General features: G+C 39.3%; 1 protein-coding gene across 2 annotated transcripts in view; it reads right to left on the bottom strand.

Annotated features, from left to right (window-relative positions):
- The window catches only part of APBA1 (amyloid beta precursor protein binding family A member 1), a 37,030-nt gene extending 23,061 nt beyond the window's left edge, over positions 1–13,969 (bottom strand). For both annotated transcript variants that reach the window (XM_009478111.2, XM_075726452.1), the window contains exons 1-2: positions 12,818–13,969; positions 1,920–2,021 (exon numbers count right to left, since the gene is read on the bottom strand). In XM_009478111.2, coding sequence (XP_009476386.2) covers positions 1,920–2,021; positions 12,818–13,969 — 1,254 coding nt within the window. The remainder of the gene's footprint in view (positions 1–1,919; positions 2,022–12,817) is intronic.
- Between the last annotated feature and the right edge of the window lie 9,204 nt (positions 13,970–23,173).

The following is a 23,173-nucleotide window of genomic DNA, read 5'->3' as shown; positions in this document are numbered from 1 at the left end:
CTTTCATCTCTTCAGATGAATATTTTTACTGGACCACCTACCCATACAGACTTCAACAATTCTTTGTAATTGCTACTGGTGCAGTGCTAAGAGGGAGATTCAACCACTGGACAGGCGTAGAGGACAAATCCCCTACACACCTGAGACAGCTCATGCATATAAATGCCCTTTCCAAAGTACTTTTTAAAAAAAAAAAAACAAAAAAAACCCAACAAACCAGAGTGAGCTAAGTCTGTAATTACAGATCTGGCAACTATTCAGCAATCTGACCAGCTGATGCAAATTCTTTTCAGGATAGAGTGGTGTAAACTGTCATCATATATGTTTTTATTGCAAAAACTCACACAGAAAATTAAGGGGTTTTGTTCATTACCCAGGTTGAAAGATGTTCTACTAAGACCACAGGAATAGTAAAGTAACAGGTAGAATTACCAATAGGAGGAAACCTATACCTTTTAATTTTACATATCCATGAATAATGAAATATCAAGGTCATTAATGTTTCATTACTCTTGTTACTGTCGTTACTCTCACTGCCACCTAGTATTATAAAATCTATATTTCAAAAAATGTTTTTACTAAGACCTAAAAATCATTCCCCCAAATTATGAGGCTGCTTTATCACTGCTGTTCTTGCATTGGCAGTAATAAAGCAGTATTATTGCTCATTTGAGGGAAACAAACAGCCTGACATCTTAACGTGAAACCTGGTTTACCACCTCTGACACTATGTGTGGGCACATGCTAAAAACTGAGTAGTACCTTGTTTGTTTTCTTCCTTTCAGTAAGTTCATCAACATCTGAAAACTGCTAAAAGTTAGGATATATATGAAGTGACAAAATCTGTACTGAAGCAAGCTAAAGGCTTTAACAAACTAAGAATATAGCAGATGAAAATTTAATGGCACAATCTATTGTGAAGGCTTTAACACATGACAAATTGTGAGTTTTGTAAGTCTTTTGAAACTTTTCATTATTTTCTAAATGTAAATACAGACTGGCACAAATACATACACATCACAAGTTTTCTTATCCCTTGATAATAACAAAAGAAAAAAAGAAAGAATGGATTACTAGTTAGTGTTTCAATTTTAATCAGTATTTCCAGTATAGTAGATCAGTTTTTTCATTGTGGAAGATAACTCATGTATTGTTATCAGTAACAATATGGTATCTTGTTAGACTACAGTTTCTAGATTTTTTTGAAGTTTAAAAAACAAAAGTCAAATAAACCAAATATTTGCAGATTTTTCTGTTTACAGAGCCAGCCATACTATACCAATCCAAATACTTTTTATGCCATATTATTTTCTTTTCACACTGCAAGAAGTTCTACTCACTCATTTTGTGTTGGTGGAACTACTGCAGTGTAAAAAGCTGCCAGGTGAGGGGCAAAAAAAAAAAAAGAATTATTTAGCTTTATTTTGAGGAGCCTGGAGTAAGGACCTGAATTCTGACTGTGACTCACTGGTAGGTCAGTTTCTACAATGACAAAATACTAAGCAGCATAAATCACTACCTAATTAATTTTATTTAAGCAAGCTTTTTCATTTGGCTGAGAAACACTCTTTTCTTTGCGGGAAGACATTCTGCATGGAAAAAAGAAAAGGGCTTCCTTTTGCCTCTAATACAGAGGTGGTGTTGGCTGTTTGGTAAATCAATACCTCCCAGCCTGTCAAATAAATTTAGTGGCAGCTGAACAGAGTCAGAAATGCCATGATAAACAGTCTTAAGTACGTTATAAAGTCAGTCAGACAGCTGGACCAGCATAAGGGAAAGGAGCCACAAATCAGTTTTTCAAGACTGTTGCCAATTTTGGAAGAACAGAAGGGATTGCACAGGTACAAGGACTGCAAAGAAAATAAAAAGGCATAAGCAGCATGAACAAAACTGTGGCTTTTAGAAATATTTCACTCTACCTCTTTATTAGTGGAGGCCTCTGCTGTACTGCAGACATCCTGGTGATGTTGCCTACTTGACGATTCAGCACCCCGAGGTGAACAGGAATCTGGAGATGGAGACTAGACATGGCAAGAACATTAAATAATAATCTGAGTGACCAATGTAGAAATTGTTCTTTCATATTCTCCTCTAACTTGGCAGTGGAAGTAGGGGGAGGGGGAGAAAAAACAAGACAAACACTTTAAAAATGTTGTAATCCTTGCTTTTTATCACAATGATCACATAACAGTATCTCAGTGGACTTATTCTGAACAGCCAAATCTTTTTAAAAACACCTGTGTTTATTTGTCAGTAATGTATGAAATGAAGCAGCTGGAAAATAAAAAGCTGTACTCAGTGGCAAGTAACACTCAGCCAAAAGTGTGTAATAAAACTGTATTTTTGCAAGGTCAATTGAGGCTCGTCTGGTATTGGTATTAGGCTATCTACTTACACTTACTGTCAGCATTCAACTAAGCTGAGCTATAGGACTTCCAGTTGCACAAGTACATGCCTACTGCATGCAGGCTCATGACTGTGAGCTTACTGAAGGCTGCAGGCAATGCAGATCAATGTCCTAAACTCTGATATTCTAGGAAAGAAAAGATAAAGTCACTAAGAAGTAATGGTGATGGGAGACAGACAGGTGAATTGACCATGACCAGGATACAGCGATTCGGCTAAAGATTCCTTACTTGTCAAATTGGGGAGAGTGAAGAAGAGACTGCAATTTCCCCATAAGCACGCACGCTCTCAGGTGTAATTAACCTGAAGTGCTAAACTAATCTAATCTGACCAGAAGCAGGCTCCAGGGGTTGTCCACAAATTCCATCATCTTCAGAAACAACTTTTATCAATTGTACAGAGTAATACTAATGTATTCAAGGACTTATGAATATATTCAAGGACTACTCAATACCAGTGTAACCAAGGACTGTGATTCCTCATCCTAGATACAGCCAAACCTGGAAAGTATTTCACAGTTCATGCTATGATCTTAGTATTATACATGCCCTCTAGATCAGATTTCCTCATTTTTCTCCCTTCACCATAAACAATTCAGTGCAGAAACTGTCCTTCCAATCACATCCTAGTCATTCATGATCATCAAGAATGCCACAGCAGAAAAACAAAGGAACAACATAGAAAAGCAGTATCATGCAATATCTAGATCTATGTGATCTGTCAGCAAGTATTTTGGTAAAGGGAAAGAATGCTTTGGGAAAGGATATTCTAATCATGGTCAATTCCTAATGAATGCTGGTGACACTAAAAAGCTGTAGCAAGGTATCTAAAGTCCAGAGGAGACCGGACTGGTATGGGGGTATGACACAAGAACACAGAGTGTGGAATTAATGAAGGTGACCAACATGGAAGAGAGTACAAAGCTTCAACCATCAGGTATTTTTAAAGGCAGATCATAAGAAGATACCTGCAAAACATGTCAGTGTGCATGCCAAAATGTGAATCCTCAAAGGATGGTTTAGCATTTAGCTATGCAAGATGGGTGTTTAGCCCAGCAGCCCTGGCATTCTACACTCTCTTTTGACATAGGGAGTTTGGCCCTCACTTTGCCAGCCCAACAGTTTGTCACTGATGGCAAAACAGTCAAACACTACTCTTCTGGTTTCATAAACAATTACACGACATGACTCCTCTCTAAGCCAATGACTCATACCAGAAAAGGGCTACACTTCCAGAGCTCTGAGCGGGCAGCAGCTCTGGTCTAGAAGTGCCCTCCTGCTACACCTCCACGCCAGCTGAAACATTTGAGTTCTATGAAATAGTGTAACAAAAAAAAACCCCAAAACAACCAAACCAAAACCAAAATCTAAGTTTTGCAAGCTTAGCTTCACAGATATTAGAACAAAACAAGAAAATAAAATCCCCTTCTCCTCCTCTTTCTCTTTGCCCTCATGCCTTTAAAAGGTCTACCTTGGCTAATTACTAAATATTAGCATTATAGTTAACTAACAAAGGCTTCCAAAGAGTTAAGAAGCAATTTCTTTTAGAGGTGTCTTCTGGGTAAAAAAGCAGTCCTTGTATCTCTCTATAGTTTGAATTACAACTGCAGGGCAAAAAGGATGCAGCTGTGAAACGGTCCCTAGAACACTGGCATGTGCTTAAGCCATCAGACTGAAGGATTGCTCATTGCACCACTGGCATTCACAGAGGGGCTTTGGGAGAGGTCCAGGCTCCCCTGACTTGCTGTGTAACTACCAGATTTACAGTGCCACAGCGACTCAACTGCACAAAACAGCAACTCCTATTTACTTAAGGAAGCATCCTCACAGTACTCACATTCCCAGTAGTTACACAGTATTTCTGTGTTACGATTAAATATAAAAGGTGCACAATACTATCAACCTAATAATGGCATGGGGATATTGTAGGATTGAGCTTCAAATAGTAAACAAAGAAACAAAGTAAAGCATATCATCTTTTAGCATCAAATGTTTCCACAAAAAAAAAAAAAAAAAATTGTTAAAATGCCTGAAAGCTCTCATATTCACACACTAAAGTGATAACAACAAATCATTTCATTTAAACCAGTTGGTTGCTGACATTAAGAAATTTTGCATCATTTAAAATGCATTAACAGTTACTCCAGTAACACTACAAATACCTTTACTCTGCTATTTTCATCTACAAAGTGTCAGACCTAAGCAACCATCAAAATGATCACACAGCTTTCCATGTGCTCTGTTTGAATGTCTGCTCAATTTTTTCTGGGGAAAACCCCCAAAACCAAACCTACCAAACCCAAGTATCAAACATCCTATAAAGTTTGCTACATGAGAGCTGTCCCCCAAAACATTTGTACAAAAAAAGTTCTGTCTTTGAAGACTAAACACTGAGTTCTCTTCTGCATCAAAATGCATTTTTAGAAGAACTATATACAATTCACAAGGAAAGAATACAGTCACAGCAATAACAAGAAAAAATTTGATACACAATAATGGATAGACAACTTGCATAGCTGCTTAAAACACTACAGTTGAAGTCTAAAATAAACGCTTAGTGACTGCTTCATTGTCTGTTAACAAAACAAGTTTTAGAAGCCTAACAAAAATGCTGTCAGAACAAACACAGCAAGTTCATGTGTGAAGCAAGCTGTTATTACATAGAGAGAGCCATCAATGGAATTACGAAGTGTTTTCTTAAGTGCAGCAACAAAAAAATACTAGTTACCCCATTGCTCCTTTTGAAAACCTACTTACATTTTTCTTACGGTACTCAACCTGGTACATCCAAAAATTCTCCATCTCAATTTTGGCGTTGTTACTAGCATGCAACTCACTCCACCTGAGAAACCCTCCTTGCTACTGTGCAGAGGGATTTAGTAACAGAACTTGTAACAGGAGAGCATTGTGTTGCATTGTGGTGCATCTAACCTGTCCAGGTCAACCCAGATGGCTACTGAATAGCTCATGAAGACAAACATAGCTGACATTGAAACATCTTCAGATACAACCACCTGCTCTTGCTTTATAAAAGCAGTGTTATTTTACCTGCTTTTAGCAGCAGCTTATCTGAAAAGAGATTAACCTAGTGGGTCACATCATCACATACAAGGCTGGGACAGAGGGGATGAAATCAACAAATACTTCAGCAACGCAAGATTCACTTGAACAAAAGGCCATTACTTATATGACACTAATGTCCACCTACAGGCTTCTTGGCAGAGGAATGGCAAATACAGTCTCCTTGTACGTTAGTTCAGAGGAGACAACTGGATAAAGCAAGGCTTTTAAGTGTATTTGATTTCAGTCACAAAAAGTCTTCTGAGAGGTACCTATACACGTTAGACAAAGGTCAAAGCACCATGAAATACTTGGGTCCAACATGCAAGTATAGTCAGATGCACAATTTCACAAGCACTGCACAGTACAGCACAACTATGGCAGTAAATTTCTTAGGTTTTAGCACACCTATGTTGTGGCAGAGTATCTACCGTGATTTGAACAGTTCAAATTCTACTCGCTAAAATGTAGACTGAGAGCATCAACTTATGTTCATAGCTTTTAGATGGCATAAAGTACCCATAAAGAATGGAGCCGAAAGCTGAATTTCCTTACAATATAACTAATCATCGTTATTGGTTGTCTTTGTTCAAATTTGCTTTAACTATAGTGTTAAAAAATGGAGGGTTTGAAAAAATAAAACCAACTCAGAACTATGGTACACATACAGGCATACTGTGGCACAATCTACACAATTTAATTTATAACTGTGACGTAAGGATGAAACTTAAGTTTGTACTGTGGTTGTGGTGTAATTGTAACTGTGGTGTAACTGCCTCTGCACATACCCAGTGCACTTACCCATCGGTTTGCTGGGTGCAGGATCTGCCCCCTGCCAGTCTGTGCACAGATGATACAACTTGAGACAAGGTGACTGACTGAACTGCTCACTTCAGAACAAAGCATTTGACTAATTGCTATAGGACCTCTCCATACAGGAATTTCAGGGAGCCTCAGAGATTCCCCCAGCAGGCTCCTCCTGTGCACATGACAAGTGAGAGGCACAAGTGATCCCTTCAGGGTGCTAACTACCACCCTGGAAAGGGACTCCGGCTGACCCAACAGCTTCCCCACGCAGTTTCTGCTGCAAAAGTGACCAAACAGTACACGGGTCAGATACTTGCCGGTAGTCAAAGAAACTATTGCTGCAGATGCAGGTAAGGTCACGTATGACAGTCACACATACACAGTTAACATAGGAGGTGTTTTGTGTGTAGCTTAAGGTAAACTACAGCAATTGATCACATGTGCTAGAGTGGTCATGTAGGATCACAGACCAGCTGTATGTAAGATCTGAAAACAAATGCAGTTTGGGGAATTTTAGTTTGGCAAATCTCCCCTGATCCACCTGACGATGCCCTGCAAGGATGGAGCCTCCTGCCACTTGCCACCATCTGGACAATGACTGAAAATCCCACTTGAGAGATCTGACTGTCCACACATTACACTATGCAAAAGCTCTGAATAAGCCAGCTTTTCTAAAACAAACACACTGTCCATGAGTGTCTGCACAACACCACTGAGCTGCAATTCAGTAAAATTCATCGAAGTTATAAAAATAGAGATTTTGACCTAAGCAATAACTGTGTACCTCTGCCAAAGTCTTCGAAGAAAGACCCCCCACCTGTTACTGCTATATTACTAAGTCTCAAATGCAAAATAAACATATACCTAAGAATACATAGAGGTTTAGATCTGACACAGAAAGGTCTGAGTGGCCAAACAATAAATGTAACTGAGCCTCTTAGGGCAAGATAGCCCTTTATTTTGCCTGTTTCAAAGTGTCTTTTGGCCACATGAGTTGGTAGCAGTAACCATTTAGTAACCAATCACACTTCGTGAGCTGGTAACTTCTCTCTGAATAAAATCTTAGGCTGTATGGACTCTGACTGCCCGTCAGATCGCACACACACATGCTACGCAGGTAGGGTCTGTCCAGCAGTACGCACGCTGAATGGAAGGCTGCCAGTGGAAGCTGGTTCAGTGCTGGCTGTTTCTCTCCCTCAACTTATCTGTATTTTCACTTGAACTTGTAGTTCGAATGCAGCTTCATGTCAGTCTGAAAAAATTAGTGTGGATCCCTCCTGTGTTTTCAAAAGCCTTTAACTGTAACAAGTGCTGTGCTAGTTTTCAACAGCACAGAAAAATCACTTGAAATTGCTTTCATCTTTCAATAATTAAAAAACATATTAAATAAAAAAAATATTCAAGGGGTTATGTATCCAGTGCTCACTGTAATTTAAAAGCCCATAATACATCTGGAGAGTGTTTGTCTTCAAGCAGACCAATTGATAAATTTAAGCTTTCTTCTGTGTGATTCATGAATCAGCATAAAGCTTTCTGCCCTGGATATTAAAATGCTTTTTGTTTGGTTTTCTTAAATGATTTTTGGTTTGGGGATTTTGGGGTAGTTTCTTTCTGTATAATTTTAAGACTGTGGTCTCGCATAGATGATGGGAAGATGACCTGTAGTCTGTGTGCTCAACCAACCTTAGAAGGTCTGCTCAGAAAAAGAAAACAATATCCTATCAATATAAACTCATCTTTTATTTCTTTTCTTTCTCTTTTTTCCTCCTTAGTTCATCTACTACTGAAACCTGCTTAATTATTTAAAACAGACTTCTCTAATGCCTCGTTAATAATACATTACTCCTGCTGTGGAAAAAGTGAAGCAAATTAATCTCCATGAAAACATTTCACTTCTGGAGTTACCAGAATTGAGAAAATCCTGCCACTGAGAACTCAAAGGTTGAAATAAAATACACATAACCAAAAACAACAGAGAAGCAAAACAATGCAGCTCAGTTCTCTTCTACCCAAAAGGCTCGTCTTCAGCTCTGAATTTCTACTTCACAAATCCAAAACACCCAGGTACTTGGTTTTACTTTATATTAGGGTTTATTCTAACATTGCACCACCTCAAGTGTCTGCAGAGGAACAGAGACTGTGAACACTGATGAGAGGGCTTTGCAAAGCTGAAGTCTTGGCATGCAGCAACAAACCATACCCTGCAGGTCAGCAAAACTTGGCTTTCAGTTCGATAACCCCATGGATAACTGAATTCACCTCAGAAAAAGGTCATGGTATCTAGTTCTGAGATGGAGAATTTCTCCCTCCAAACCACTGTTTTCTCTTAAACATGGCAGAAGTGAAGCAGGCAGCCTACTTGTCTTCTCTGGACAGGAGAGGACAGAAATGCTCTTTAAATCCCAGACAAAAAAAATTCTACTTGAGCTTTTGTGCCTTTCAGTGCTTTTCTTAGCAGGTCTCTGTACTTCCACAACTGAGCAAGCCACTATTCTCAAAGCTCTATGACATTTTAAAGATGCTTTTTTAGACCTTCCGTACAGTTTATACACCAGAATATTTAATTGTACTCTGAGATATCTATTATACAAAACTATTCCCTTTTCCACTTGAACACATGTTCATCCTTAAGTCCAGACCCATGCACTCCAGACAGCTTCTATTTAGACCTTTAAACACCACTATTTCTGTGATTGGCTAGGCACATTCACAGCAGGTTTCTGGTGGAGAAGAATGACAGGCAAAAGCTACCTAAATGGGATATGGGCCTTCCCTTCCAGCGAGATAACTGTGTGCATCTAGAACACCACCTTTTCCTAAAGGCTATCCCCCTCTACCACTCTCAGACACGTGCGTACCATAAGCTCCATGCTAGTCTCCAGCTATGAACATTATTCAATATGATGTAAACAGATTGTCTCCTGTTTCACACTCAGAAAACACAACCTAACTGCAGTTCCACAGTCTGTTCTATCATGGGTCAGTTTCCTGATGTCACATTTCTTGCAGTTGTGCAGCTCTAACTGCTATTGTATTTGAAAAAGATATCCTCATGAGGCCATATCCAAGTGATGGTCTGCTTTGGTTTAAGTTTTCTGATAAACGGATTTTGTAAATGCATGTCAATTGTTCGTATCTCTCATGTGTCGGAAATTTCAAAAAAGTCTTCCTGCATTTATTCGAAAGACACCAAGAGAATTTTTCAGCTTTTATCAAATACAAAAGTACAACATCTTCCCCACAAATTAGATGTCCAGACTGTTTGTTATTCAAGTGAAAGCATGCATCACTAAACTAGGGTGCATAACACAGGCGACAGCAAATACTCGCCATTGTTAAATATTAAACAAGTACTTTGGTATGCTATTTATTTATACACAAAAGCCTGCTACCTGCCTCCTACATCACAGGACTACCAGAGTTTATTACAGTAGAATTGTCCATGGGCTGTGAGCAATTTTATTTTTTTCATATATCTACCAAACATTTCTTTTGAGAAGAAATACACAGGAATGACTGAAATTCCTGGTAGATTAAACTGTGAATAAACCTGGAAAGAGGGCATCTTAAAAACAAAGGGGTACAGTGATCTGTAGTTTTCTTACTGTCATCATAGTCATTGCATATATTGCCTAACAGTCCCAAACTATACCCAGCGCAGGCTACCTGAACACTTCTGGATTGTTAGCTTCTCAAAATAGTCTCTGGACACTTCCAACTAGTATTCTACCAAACAGAATTGCTGTGAATGTATCATCCAACTGTTCAGCACTGAGGAGTAACAGTCACTTTCTTGTGAAAAAAGGCAAAAGAGGTTGTCGCATTTAATGAGTCTCAACTGCAAATCATTCTTCTGACTTCCTGTCTTCACTGCTCTCTCATGATGAGCTCCTAGCTAAATAAAAAGTCACTGCTATTTGGATCTAAAGAGGTCTTACCAGTTTCAATATCATATGATTAACAACGGAAAATGATTACAAGTATTTTCAAGTAACTTCTGTCTCTAAAAGCAAGATTGTTTTATTAAAAAACAATGTGGGGACAATTTTCAAAGTAGACCTGCAAAATAACTGAAGGTAATAAAAGTACCCAATTTGCATCACTTATCTGCAGCTCCTTGATACTTCGGGGGGAAGAAAAGGGTGTCTACCTAAAGGTAAAACACTGTCTTTATATAACTGTCTTATTTCAAGGCCAGTGTTACAAATCAGACTGAATAACATCTCTGTCATACACTGCTTACACTGAAAAGCTCCTGTCCAAGATCCTGTTTCTTTCTCAAGGGAGACAGAAGAAAAATCTACATTTAGATGAATGGGCTTCAACTATATTTTTATTACAATTAATCACTCATGGTCATTTAGTCAACACAACCTAATTCTGCCCAGTTTACTGCTAAACAATTCTAGGAATGCTCTGTTAAAGAAAGCAGACTGTTCAAACTGTTCACGAGTTGGCATCTGAATTAAAGAATCCAGTAAAGCAAATAACAAACCTCAGCTTCAGTGAAAAACAAAGTTCCTACCCAAGTCCCTTCTACTACAACATGTATTCCCCTCAAGCTACAGATCTCCTAAACTATTTGCTTAATTTACCTCCTCTTTCCAAGAACATACATTGTCTGCACATCTACAACCATCATTTATCTTTCCACTGAGCTATACTAACTGCCATTATACATCACTGTTTTGATTACAGACAGCACTGAAAATCTCTGTCAGGTTCTTATCTGACAGGCTATGAAAAATATCGAATGAGAAGTTAATTTTTGGTGCAAAATGGAAACCCCTATGTACTTCAATACCCAATGTAAATACAGACCAACAGAAACACCGGTTTTGATTACTGTATCAACCATACCAGGCTGAGCCCTACCAGCACAGCTTAGAAAAGTTAAATTCTACAAGGTTCAGCAACATTTTGGAGAGCAGCTGGAGCACGTTCAGGGAGGATTTAGTGCTCCCAAACCCAATGTCACTGAGACCATCATGGTACTGGGTATTACAATCAGACAATCAGGAAGCAATAGGAAGCTCTCTGATCCTCCCAGACAAAGACAGCGCTTAGAAGCAGAGACCATGTGGTGAACAAAATGTACAGCACAAGAGTAATGTGATCTATTTGAAAAAAGGGGGATAAATAATTACAGCTTTTGGAAATTTCTGAAGAAGTTAAGTTAAAAATAATTGTTCTCCCGTACAGAATAATCTGGGAAGATTGCTTTAGCCCTCCACATGACTGTTAATCAACTCTGTAACAGACATAATTTTTAAAATATTTGTAGAAGTAATTTTTGCAATATAGGTTTTAAAAAAAAAGAAGTTTCAATGAAACTATGAAGAAACAGAAAAACAACCCAAACATACTAATTGCTGTGTGTTTCCAGCAGTTTTCAAGAAAAAATAGCATCTGGAAGCTACGTGTTTCAGTCAGCTTGCATGTTTTCTCAGCAACTCAAAACCATGCTCCAAAAATCTCCTCCCATTTGCAGAATACTAGCTTTCATCGTTCTGAAGGTAGATTAAAAAAATCAGAAGCCTGTCATAGAGCTACATGACATGTGATCTTTTTTCACCATCTGAATTCCCTTTGCAGAGGCTGAGGTGTTTTGGATAGTTCTGATGCATTCCTAGAACATTAAAATAATCCCATTTAAAACACCAAACAACACACAAAAAGTTCTATTTTCGGTGCTCTTCCAAAAAAACAAAGGTCACAAAAAACATTCCACAGCAATAAAGAGGATGGAGCAGATGTTTGCAGTGAAGTTATCCTCGAAGTAATAGCGTGGGTCCATATGATAGACTATTTCTGGCCAGTAAATTTAGCCTACCAGCTCTTTTCCTATCAGGCATAAATTTAATGCAGTTAACAGTTGTTTGTAAGTGTATTTTATTAGAAATGCAGAAACCCCATAAAACTTCAAGTAAGGATTATCATACAGGCAGCTGGAATCACAAACTGGGAATGGATTCTGATCCAATTTAAGCCTCATGTCAAAAGTACAGAATTTTAGAAATGCTGATGCTGTAAATCTGAACAATGGCCTTCGATACTTAGGTAGCAGGAGAGTGAATACACTTCACAGTGACAATGTAATATATTGAGGTTCATAACACATTTCTAGAGCCTGCAAGTGCACAAAACCCCTGCAATTCTTCTGGAATATGAACCTGATCTATGATACCATTATAAAGAATATTAACAGATTTCTGATGGAACTGTTAGGATTGTTATGTGACAGAAAATGAAACTTAGAAACCTAGAATTAACAGAAACGCACAAGGATAGACAACAGAAGACAAAGGGTTCGGTAGCTATTCTAAGACACTCCATAAAGAAAAATCTGGCCCACTGATAATGCATATGTTTACCTGTTATGTGCTCTCTAGAGTACAAATTTAAAATAGACAAAGCACTATATACTTTACTGAAGAATGAGGCACAGAACAAGAACAAAATGCCCCCTCCTTCACTGCCATGTATGTCACAATTAAAGGAACAAGACGTACATAACCTGAGAGCTGAAAGCTTTGTATACTCACATCTCCATCTAGTGGCCTCTGGTCGTCAGAGTCCCTGGTTGGACTGATGTCCTGCCTCATCACCCAGATCGGCTCCTTAGGTTCATCAGGGGTATAAGGAGAACGGATGGTCCGTGTCTTCACTTCCTCAATAGCCTCTTTAATATCCTTGATGGCCAGTGAAATTGCATCTCTCTTTTCCTTGCTGTACCTCTGTACAGATTCTCCCAAGCTGGATGTAACTCGAGAACCAGCTGGGAGCTGGCCATTACTTTCATGCCTACCACCAGCAAGAACATGGCCATGCTCCAGACTCTGCTCTGCCTCTGGCATGTCTTCAGCTGCCTTGTCTAAGCTCTGGGAGCTCATGCTCTGCTTCACCTCTGCTACAATCTGATCAATGTCCTCCTCTTGTTCGTAACTATCCATTCTTGGGTAGGGCGCAAACTCTGCCTCCTTCTCAGGGCTATCAGACTCTCCGTCAGACCGTTCATCATAATGGTGAAGGCGGGCGCCAAGTGCCTCTTTGCGGTAATTGTCGGCTTCCTCCCTTTCTCGCTCATATTGTTGGATCCCCTCCCTAACATCGAGGTCTGGTGCATCTCCTATCTCCTCATACACATGTTCCTGCAGTCCGTAGTCGGCGTAAGGCTCAGCATACTGTTCATCCTCTCCTCGGTGGAAGAGACGATGTGTGTAGACATAACCGGAGTAGGCTGCATTCATGGCTTCCTCGTGTTCAATGGAATGGAAATGTAAGTGATTGGGCAATGTTCGATTATGAATGGCCTCGCCATGCTCAGCCTCGGCATTCTCCGTGTACTCCTCAGACTCAGGCCTGTACTGCACCGCATATGCGCTCTCATCCTCATTTTCCTGAACTCTCTCTGTGTCATAATTGTCCTCCACTGTGGCTATCACATCCCCTTCTGCAGTATCCGTGTGATTGTGGAAACCACTCTCAGTGCTGGCTGACCGAGCTAACATCCCTTCCTCCTCCTGCCCAGACAGGGCCCCTTGGCTGCTGTTTGTATGCCTTGGGTAGCGAGTTGCATACCGTTGTTGTTCTTCCACCTCTGAGTGCTCCAGGTCAGCCTCCACTGACTCATTCACTGCTCCATTTGCTGGCTCTTCACTTACCTCCCCCTCAGGCGGTCCAACCAAATGGTTCATGGCAAGTTCTGGTGGGTAGGTCACTTATTCTATTGACATTTTGTCTATCACAGCTGGAAAGAAATAAAAAAAACCTCTGACGTTACTCTTAAAAAAAAAAGCGGAGTAATAAACAGAAGCAACAAAAAGCATCATTCCTTCCCCAGCAGACAAACGTTTGATTTCATCAGCTCTGAAGTAAGACAACAGTCAACACAACAGTATGGCCTCCCATGCAATTGATCTCCAACGGCAGCAACCAACGATCCCCTTGGGGACTGCACTTCTCACTTCTATGGACAAATTCTTTGTGGAAGAATCACTTCCAAGCAACCCCTTGGAGATGCTTCTGTGGACTGCTGTTGCATTTCAATGACGTTGGCAGGCACAGGTTAGAAAAGCTAACTTTTGTCAGGGGCTCAACCATGCTAGAGATATGACAGAAATATTCCACCTTTGCCCCACCACTATCCCTAGCTCGGTGCAAAGGAAGGATGCTGTAACGTCAAATGACAGATTTAGTCCCATCACAGGAGTCTGCAATTGCTCAGATACATGACAGCTATGCATACTACACTTCTTCAGTATGATATCTTCAGCTGAGCTAGCCACCCCATGCACTTTAAAAAAATAATTAGATATAAAAATGCACTCTCAGGTATCTGAAGCACCTGTTCTTTCTCCCTAGAGAAGCACATGACAGCTAGATACAACATAGTTACCTTCGTGGAATGTATCTATAATCTATGATCACTTCAGATGGCTTCTGCACCAAATACCTTTCCTAAAACATGGACAAGACATTACTAATATTCATAACCATGACCACATTGAGACTAGTGAGGCATCTTAGCCTTGCTGACTTTGAGTAAAAATCTCAAAAGATGATACAATTATGAGAGGTCTGCCAATAATAGTAAATATGTAGGCCACAGAAACAGGAAAACTCCATAAGAACTAGCTTGTACAAATTTCATAGATCAAACAGGCCTATTTAGCTTAGAAGGTTTCATTTTTTATGTAACAGCTTCAGCTATTTTGAGCCTTGCCCTAAGTTTTCAAAATGTAGTGTCATAAAATGGACATTCTATGTCCTTTTAGGTCCCTAAGTCAAACCACATATCCATAAGTAAAATACAGCTCTAGCCTGTGACTTATTGATAAGTAGTAAAAGAAAATGTATCTGTTGTAAGACAACTTGAAGAATCTATAAAAGCATGTGTCAATTACCAATTAAAAAAATTAATATGAATGTAAAATAGAACTTGAACCAAATCTACTGAACTGAGGCAAGGAGGCTCAGGCGACACTTTGCTGACTAAATGAGCTCTGCGCAAAAGAATGATGGGAATAACTTCCTGTGACGAGAAAGCAACAGTAATTTCAGTTGCCCTCTATTAGAAAAGTTGACAGGCAGGCAAGGCTGCGTGGGAGTTACCTGTGCTATACTTCCATGGGAAATCTCATGGGTGCAGCTTCCAGCTCAACAAACACTCCTTGTCTTTGTCATACCTAATGTTTTAGCCTTTAAAACTTAGAAGTCCTTGGGAAAAAAAAAAAGGAAACAAAATACATCTTGGCCCTTGTTCCAGACAGATCTTTTAATTTTCAGAAACAGCTCATACACAGCTTTTGCAAATCTAGCACACTGTCTTTAACCTCTAAGACTTGTCTTTCCCACCCTCATCACAAGGGAGAAAAATGTATAGTATATCATACGGTATACCAAAAATACAGTTGTAAAATTATAGCTAATAAATCACATGAACTGAACAGATAAAGATGTTCTACACAAACTAATCTTTTTTTCAGAATAACTATGAAAAAACTCAGTTTGTTTTTTCCAGCTAAAAAAGTCATGTTAGTAAGAAGCCTTCAGTGACAAGCTAAGGTCTTTTCCAACTAAGACTTCCAAGAAATCAGGAAAGAATGGGCAGAATACAGGTGTGTGTGCAGATGTGTGCCAGAACTAACAAACCAAACACTCTCCTCCCACAGCATATGACATATTATTTAAGTAAACAAGAACAACAGTTTTGGAGAGCCTTCCATTTTAAGCCCGCAAAAAGAAGAGTGAAGATGCCAAGGCATAACAGCCCTTTGAAAAGTCTATCGCAAGGAGGATTTCCTGCTTCCACTGAAGTCAGTTATAAAATTTCCATTGCTTTGCACGTAGACAGAATTAGGCTAAAATAGAGGACTGTTTAAAAATTCTACCTTAAATCTGTTGCATTCAAAGTAGCCCCTGACTTGCACCTAAGTGTCATTGGTCACCCACAGAAAAAAGGCAGTACTAGTTGAAAGAAATGAAGTTACACATAAACACAGGATGATGACCAACTTTCTGAAATCTTTACTACATGTATCCTGCCACATCTTTAACTGAATTATGTTAAGTTAGAAAAGAAGGCAAAATTCAACTGCATGAAGACTACCTATACCCCAGGTCAAAGAAGGTATCAAATGCCACAATATTTATGACAACGAAGTTCTGGTAATATCTGAAAATAGTGATCCTGTTTTAGAAGTCTTAGTACAGGCTCTCAATACAATGCATACTATGGACACACAGTATTGCTGACATGTCTAGCTGTGAGAAACGAATTACAGAGATTACAAACCATATGAAATATTGCTAAAAACCACCTGAGAACCCCAACATTTTCCTTCTGCAAATTGAACATTACCAAACTTCACCTGCGAAATTGCCCTCATTTGAAAAATGATCTCAGGTTAATTTCAAATACTGATTAACCTGAAATTTTCAAGGTTTTGTCTTTTGACGGGTTGAGGAAGAAACTTTAAGCTTTACTTAAAGCTTTTTACTGAAAAAGGTCCTCTTCTGCTTGCTCTTTCTCCAATAATTTCAATTTAATTTCAGTTTTTAATTTTGCAATGAAATACTATTTTCAAATGTGTTCTGAAATTTTCAAACCCAGAAATTTTAATTGTTAGAAAAGAAGATAAGTTTATTTATAAAATTGTAGATCTGAATAAATGCCTTTAGGTCACCTAAGCCCCAATAACCTTCAATGAAAAGTAAGCTTCTAAGTCAAGTACATTTATTTGACTGTTTAAAAATCAGTCTTTAGGACAGTAATTTAAAGAACCACCTATTAAGGTTGGGGGTTAGAAGCACTAAATCCCTTTTCATACATGGTAGCTGGAAGACTACCGAACCCCACATTTTTAAATTCTTAGTAGCATTTCCCACAAGAAAATACAAGGCCTGACCGATTTTTTCACCAGGCCTTCAAAAAGCACTTTATTTCCAGCAAGCAAACAAAAATCAATAACCTACATAAAATGCCATAGAAGACAACATAAACAAAAGAGATCATCTGACCTTGGAAACAAAGACACAGCATCCATCTGAAAGATATTATACACTCACATTAATTACCCAGAACAGCAGCTGTGCACCAGTAATCAAACATATATGGGAAGTGCTCTGTAAGCACTCTTAGCTTTGCACTCAGGACTTGATGGATGAATCTGTCTCCAAAACAGAGAAATCAGAGTTTGATTACTCCTGCAACTAGCTCTTTGCCGAAGGTTAAACCACCTTCTGCCTGTATAGAAGAAAAATGAAACATCTCCACATATTTCTCAAGCAACATAAAGAAAAAGCTGGAAGTTTCAGAATTTTTCTCTGCTACTTTATATTAAAGAAGAAGTATTTAAAACACCATGAAATGGCATACTATCGGAGTATAGTAAGTAAGCTATAGGAGCAAGCTTCTAAGTAAGCTTGCTCTTCTCGGAGCAAGACCACAACATCCATGCCCAGTGCTACTGAGGAGAAGATATGCAATAAGAAAAGGTGAAAATGTCAGTGTTCAGATTGAAATTTGGCTTTTTATTTGTTTCCCAAGTCCAGAAGTATAATTGTTTGCTTTCTTGTGCATGCAGGCAGAAATGAAGCTTTTTTCCATTATTATTATTATTATTATTATTGTTATTATTCTAAATATGCTTTTTAGAGTTTACTTTATAAGAGCACTATGCATCGTATTTCCACAGTCTAATCCTGACTTTCTGGAATAAAAGATCACACTCTTGATACTTCTCTTTGCTATTGCTACTGTCTCAAAACAAAGCCGTGTGCCACGTGTAACCAAGACTACACCTACACACACACATACGCGCTGGTTTTTTGTCACATACAGGATAACTCGGTTAGAAAAGCACCACAGGAGGTCTCCACTCCAAGCCCTGCCCAAAGCAGAGCCAACTCTTGGCTCAGGCCCGGCCGCTCAGGGCCTTATATCCAGATGGGGCCTGACAACCCCCAAGGCTGGAGGCAGCACAACCTCTCTGGGCCCTGGCTCCACTGCTGGGCTGTCCTTGTGGGGAAAACATTTCTGCCTTACAGTCAGTTTGAATTTCTCCTGTTTCAGCACGTGCCAGCTGTCTCTAACCCACCCTCCTGCCACACGCTACTGTGAAGAGCCCGGCTGCATCTCCTCCGTGCCCTGGGCTGTTGCTGGGTGACCCCGAAGCCATCCCCCCTCCCAGCTAAACCAGCCCCCGTCCTGCAGCCTCTCCTTGCAGGGCAAGGGCTCCAGCCCCACCATCTCGGTGGCCTCCTCTCACCTCCCACCACTTTGTCAGTGTCATTCCTGCATGGGGGACCCAAAACGCAGGTGATACTCGGGCGGGGTCTGGCAGGCACTGAGCAGAGGGGAGAGTCCCTGCCTTCCCCCGGCTCTCAGGGCCGTGTCCTGCTCACACCACCCCGGGCACTGCTGTCCCTTTTTTTGCTGCCCAGGCTGTGCCCCAGAGCTGCTCCCTGGCCCCACCAGCCCAGCCTGTATCATTGTGAGGGGTACTTACATACACACATTTTTTTAATTTTTTTTTTTTTTCATTTATAAGAAGCATAACTGTTTTCTCTTATTTTGCAGAACTTTTGCAAGAGAAAAGTTAGCATGCCAGCTGAGCATGTAAGCAAAAATAGTTTTGTCTTCCCTAAAAAACTTTGGACCTATTTACCCATGTCTTCTACAAAAAATAGCTATTCTTTGAATATATTACCCAATAGCTCCAAGTCACACTAGAAGAAAAAAAGACCTCTGACTGGATTTGCAAAGGCATCCCACCCCAAAGTGCAAGTTGTCTTGGCACGTTCTCTGAGGAATTTCACAAAGTACCTACGTTTTTCCAGACTCCAGCAATACACCAATGTTTCACTTGTACTGATACAGTTACTCCACAAGACATAAGAACACAAGCTAGCTTTCAAAAAACAAACACAGTCTTTTAGCAAACATGTTTTTGAGACACATCTTCAAAATCTTTTCTTTTCTTTAAAAAGAGCCCCTATGGCATAAAATGGTTGAGAATTTAACAGCATATGCAATCCAATTCTCTCTCCCTTCGAGAGAATTCCCCACCTCTCCTGTGTCACATGCCTCTCTCTTTTCTGAACTGTAACCTGCTTGAGAAACCTGATTGCTTCTGCTGCCATGTGCTAAGTAAGCTCATCCAAAACAGCTTTAAACAAAGCTGTGAAAGGTATGTTTCTTGCCAGTCAGTGAAAGCAGCACCTGGAAAGTGACGTTACTACCCCAACATGTGCACACACATACGCACATTGGTTCATACTGATGAGGTGGAACAACTATGAACACTCATAATATTGTAACTGTAAAGCAGAAAAGCTGCATGCACAATATTGCTTTGCACACAAAGCTTTCTACGAGTGCTTGTGGAATCCTTGTATCACTGAAATATTTTAAGCAAGTTAAACACATTAGTTTCAATGCTATAACTTGCCTTTAATGTTTTCTGCGAAGTCTTTTACTCCAATTTTGTTCATATACCTTGAAAGCTTCTATTTCTGAGTCCCAGGTCTGCTTCTGAACTCAGCAGGAGCGAAGTTTAAAACACACACTACTCGCTGTTCAACAGAAAGCCTTTTGTTTTCTAGTAACGTTTGTAAATTTCAAAAGGGGGTAGCTTCTACCTGCATCAGTCTTTTCTGACCACAACTAGCTTAAAAGAGTACACAGATTCCTAACGAAAAGTAAAGAAATACTATTATTAAAATAAGAGAGACCTGTACACCAGCCCATGCGTACAACTTCAGCTTAGCTATGACACCTAAAAGAAGTCCTGTGCCTAATGAGAACTACAACTAGCCAAAGATCAAGCACTGTGGCACAAGACTCAGTGGCTTATCATTCAGGTTTCCCCACAACTGAAAGCACACAAGTAGTCAAATTTTGGGCACAACAGAGGCAAAAAATGCAAAACCATGAATTTATGACCGAAGAACCACTTTGCTACTAGAACAGGACCACCACAGGATTTAACTTTGCAGCAGAAAAATAAACAAAACCTACAAATTCTTGGGAAGACATAATTACATCTATTGTTTAGATATGAGTAGTTATAAACTTCCCCATATATAACACAATTAAACATTATGTTATTAACACCAGAGATCCATATGGAACAGTAATGAACAGAGCACACAAGCCACACTTGAATGAAGTGAATTGGATTAAGCCACAGTGTGCATGAGTAACTCAAAGGCAAATCATACATCAGATTTCAGTTTCCCACAGTTTCTAAATCTACTTTGGCTCTCACCAGGGTATAAAATTCTGTGGCAGAAAGGGTGAACATGTGTCAGCAGCAGACTTCCTAAACCACATCATCTCAGACTAACCATGTGATTACAGGGAATTCATTTGAATTTCTGCTTCCAATTTAAAAATTGTTTACATCAGCTCCTAAATATCTCTTTAAATTGAATTGACATCATAACTAAAGAAACCTGAGCAAGTCACACAACTCTCTGGTGGAGCCTGGAAATGTCATCACTCCCCAGATAACAGATAACAGACTACTAGGATCACACCATGTTTTTGCTCAACAGCATTTTTAACTCTCCATTTTTTAATTCGATGTACCTACTTTTGGTTTTGAACTTTTTGTTTTGATAACACTTCACCCCTGCTGCAAGTCTTCAAAAGCACATCCCCATTTCATCTACTGCAGGACATAAACTGGTGAAACTACAGAAGACCAGTTTAAAAAAAATGGCTATTTATCTGATGTGTTTTTACAACTTTTCAAAAGATTTGAAAAGTACGTTCGGAATAAGCTGTTAAATTTGTAAATATAATAATTTATCTTTTTATTGAAAGCAGAAATTATTTACTGCCTATGCAAATCACTCTACCTGGTTTTAATATGGGTTTAAAACAGGTAAGAAGCAGCATTTTGCAAGTCTTCAATTAATGAGATTTTTTTTTTTAGAAAAGTAATAATTACCTTTAGGCATCCTAATTACTAAACTGAACGCCTGGGAAAAAAAAGGTCAGTTTCCAGTTCCATTGAACCTGAGCACACTGGACAGCTGATGACAAGTATGCAATCAACAATGAAGCCAACATAAAAGACACAGGATGAAAAAAAAAAAAACCAAAACCAGCTCCTTCTCCCTCCAGGCCCATGCCTGCCCCCGTGAAAAGAAAGGGGAGCTGAGAGAAACCTGCACCTGACACAAAAGAACACCAAACTTTTGTTACTAGTAAACAGATCTAGAATTACCAGAGATAACAAGCTCTCAAAAAACATGTAACTTTTCTCCCCTTACAATTCCTATCTTATTCAAAACTAAAATTTAAACTTGAGCAAGAAACAACATTCAGTAATCTTCAATGCAGACAGGCCAGACCTCATGATGCTTTAGGGCACTGGAGAGACAGAGTGCTCTGACCAGAAAAGGAAAAGACCCTTCCCACCACCTTTTAACACTGAAGTCTTGCCTACACAAGAAACAGAGGCAATGGACTCGGAGAGTATCTGAAGCCATCTATCTGCTGCCAGAGGAAGGTTAACCGGTACTACGGCCCAAAGAACAGAGATGAATCAAAAGCAGTAGAGAAAAATCTTGACAAGGATCCACACGCAACCTCTGCAGTAAAGTACAATTAGACACACTAGACCAGAGAGGCTTAAACAAACAAACAAAAAAAAAATCACAAATCCCAGATGGTGATTGGTTGAGGGAATATATCTGACTGCTCTCACCAATGAGAATGATTAAGCATCATAAGTAAAAGTCCTATAACAGCTAAGCTAAGGAAATTTGGGTTTCTCTTTCACTGTGCTGTGATTTTCTGACAGGTTACTGCTAGTTTTATTCCTGGGTGTATTATGGACTGCATCTTTAATTAGTGGCCAGATAATCTAAAATTTTGATCTCTTGAATTGTTACTCTGGTATTTAAATCATGGTTACTGATAAAATCCATTTCCAAAGAAGAAAAAGAAATTGAAATAGTATATAAGCAATGTCAAAACACAACAACATTTAAGATCAGTATTATAATGTGAGACTAACTTCAATCTCTGTTACAGGTACAATTACTAAAAATGAACCTTTACTAAATCTGAGCATATGGTAGTCTGTAATTACCATTTTTTCTCCTCTGTGTAAAAGAACTGTCTCAGAAAGCACAGTGGAAAATGCTGACTCTCCAGTGATTAATTCTGAATGCAAATGATGTTATCTTTACACTAGTGACATTTTTATAGCAACGAAAACTATGTATTTCTCTCTATTTAAACAAAAAGGGATTACATCTATGCTGAACTGCCCCCGCCCCAGATCGACCCAGCAAGCCCAATATCCTTTGCATCTCTTTTCAGATGCCATTAATAGTGTAAGACAGAACAACCGTAGAGAGAGCTAAAAAATATGATCCAGTAACCTGGAGGGCATGGCTATATTCAGGGTGAGTAAGAATGGCTCAAGCTTCACTCGCAGAGAGAGTAAGAACTAGTATGTGCAAAAAGCCCTTGGATTTTCCTCCTCTACCTACACATAAAGATTCATCTAATCTTTCTGGTTGAGACAATCTTACTCAGATGTATTCTTGGTCGGTGTTGCACAGTCTTGATGCAACATATCTTTGATATATGCAAGACAGAAGACTTACCAGCCAAGAATCCAGACTGAGAACACTCTGCATCTGTTGAGACTTTTAAGTCACTCGGTCCTGATTTAATAACTTGAAATTATACTGTGAGGGGAAAATCAAGTTTATGAATTTTGTTATGGAAAGCAAAGTTTTCAAGTGAGTTAAACTCTAGGTTTTTTAATGGTTTAACACAATCAAGCCACAGGCTGTGTCAGGTACACGAAAATATTTGGATGGTGTTGAGACCTCTTCAAGAAAAGAAGGGTTTGCTAGAATGTGAGAAGGCT

This window comes from Pelecanus crispus, chromosome Z, assembly GCF_030463565.1.
Source record: "Pelecanus crispus isolate bPelCri1 chromosome Z, bPelCri1.pri, whole genome shotgun sequence".
Classification (NCBI taxonomy): Eukaryota; Metazoa; Chordata; class Aves; order Pelecaniformes; family Pelecanidae; genus Pelecanus; species Pelecanus crispus.
The sequence above is the reverse complement of the archived record's forward strand: the minus strand, read 5'-3'. Positions and strand labels throughout refer to the sequence as shown.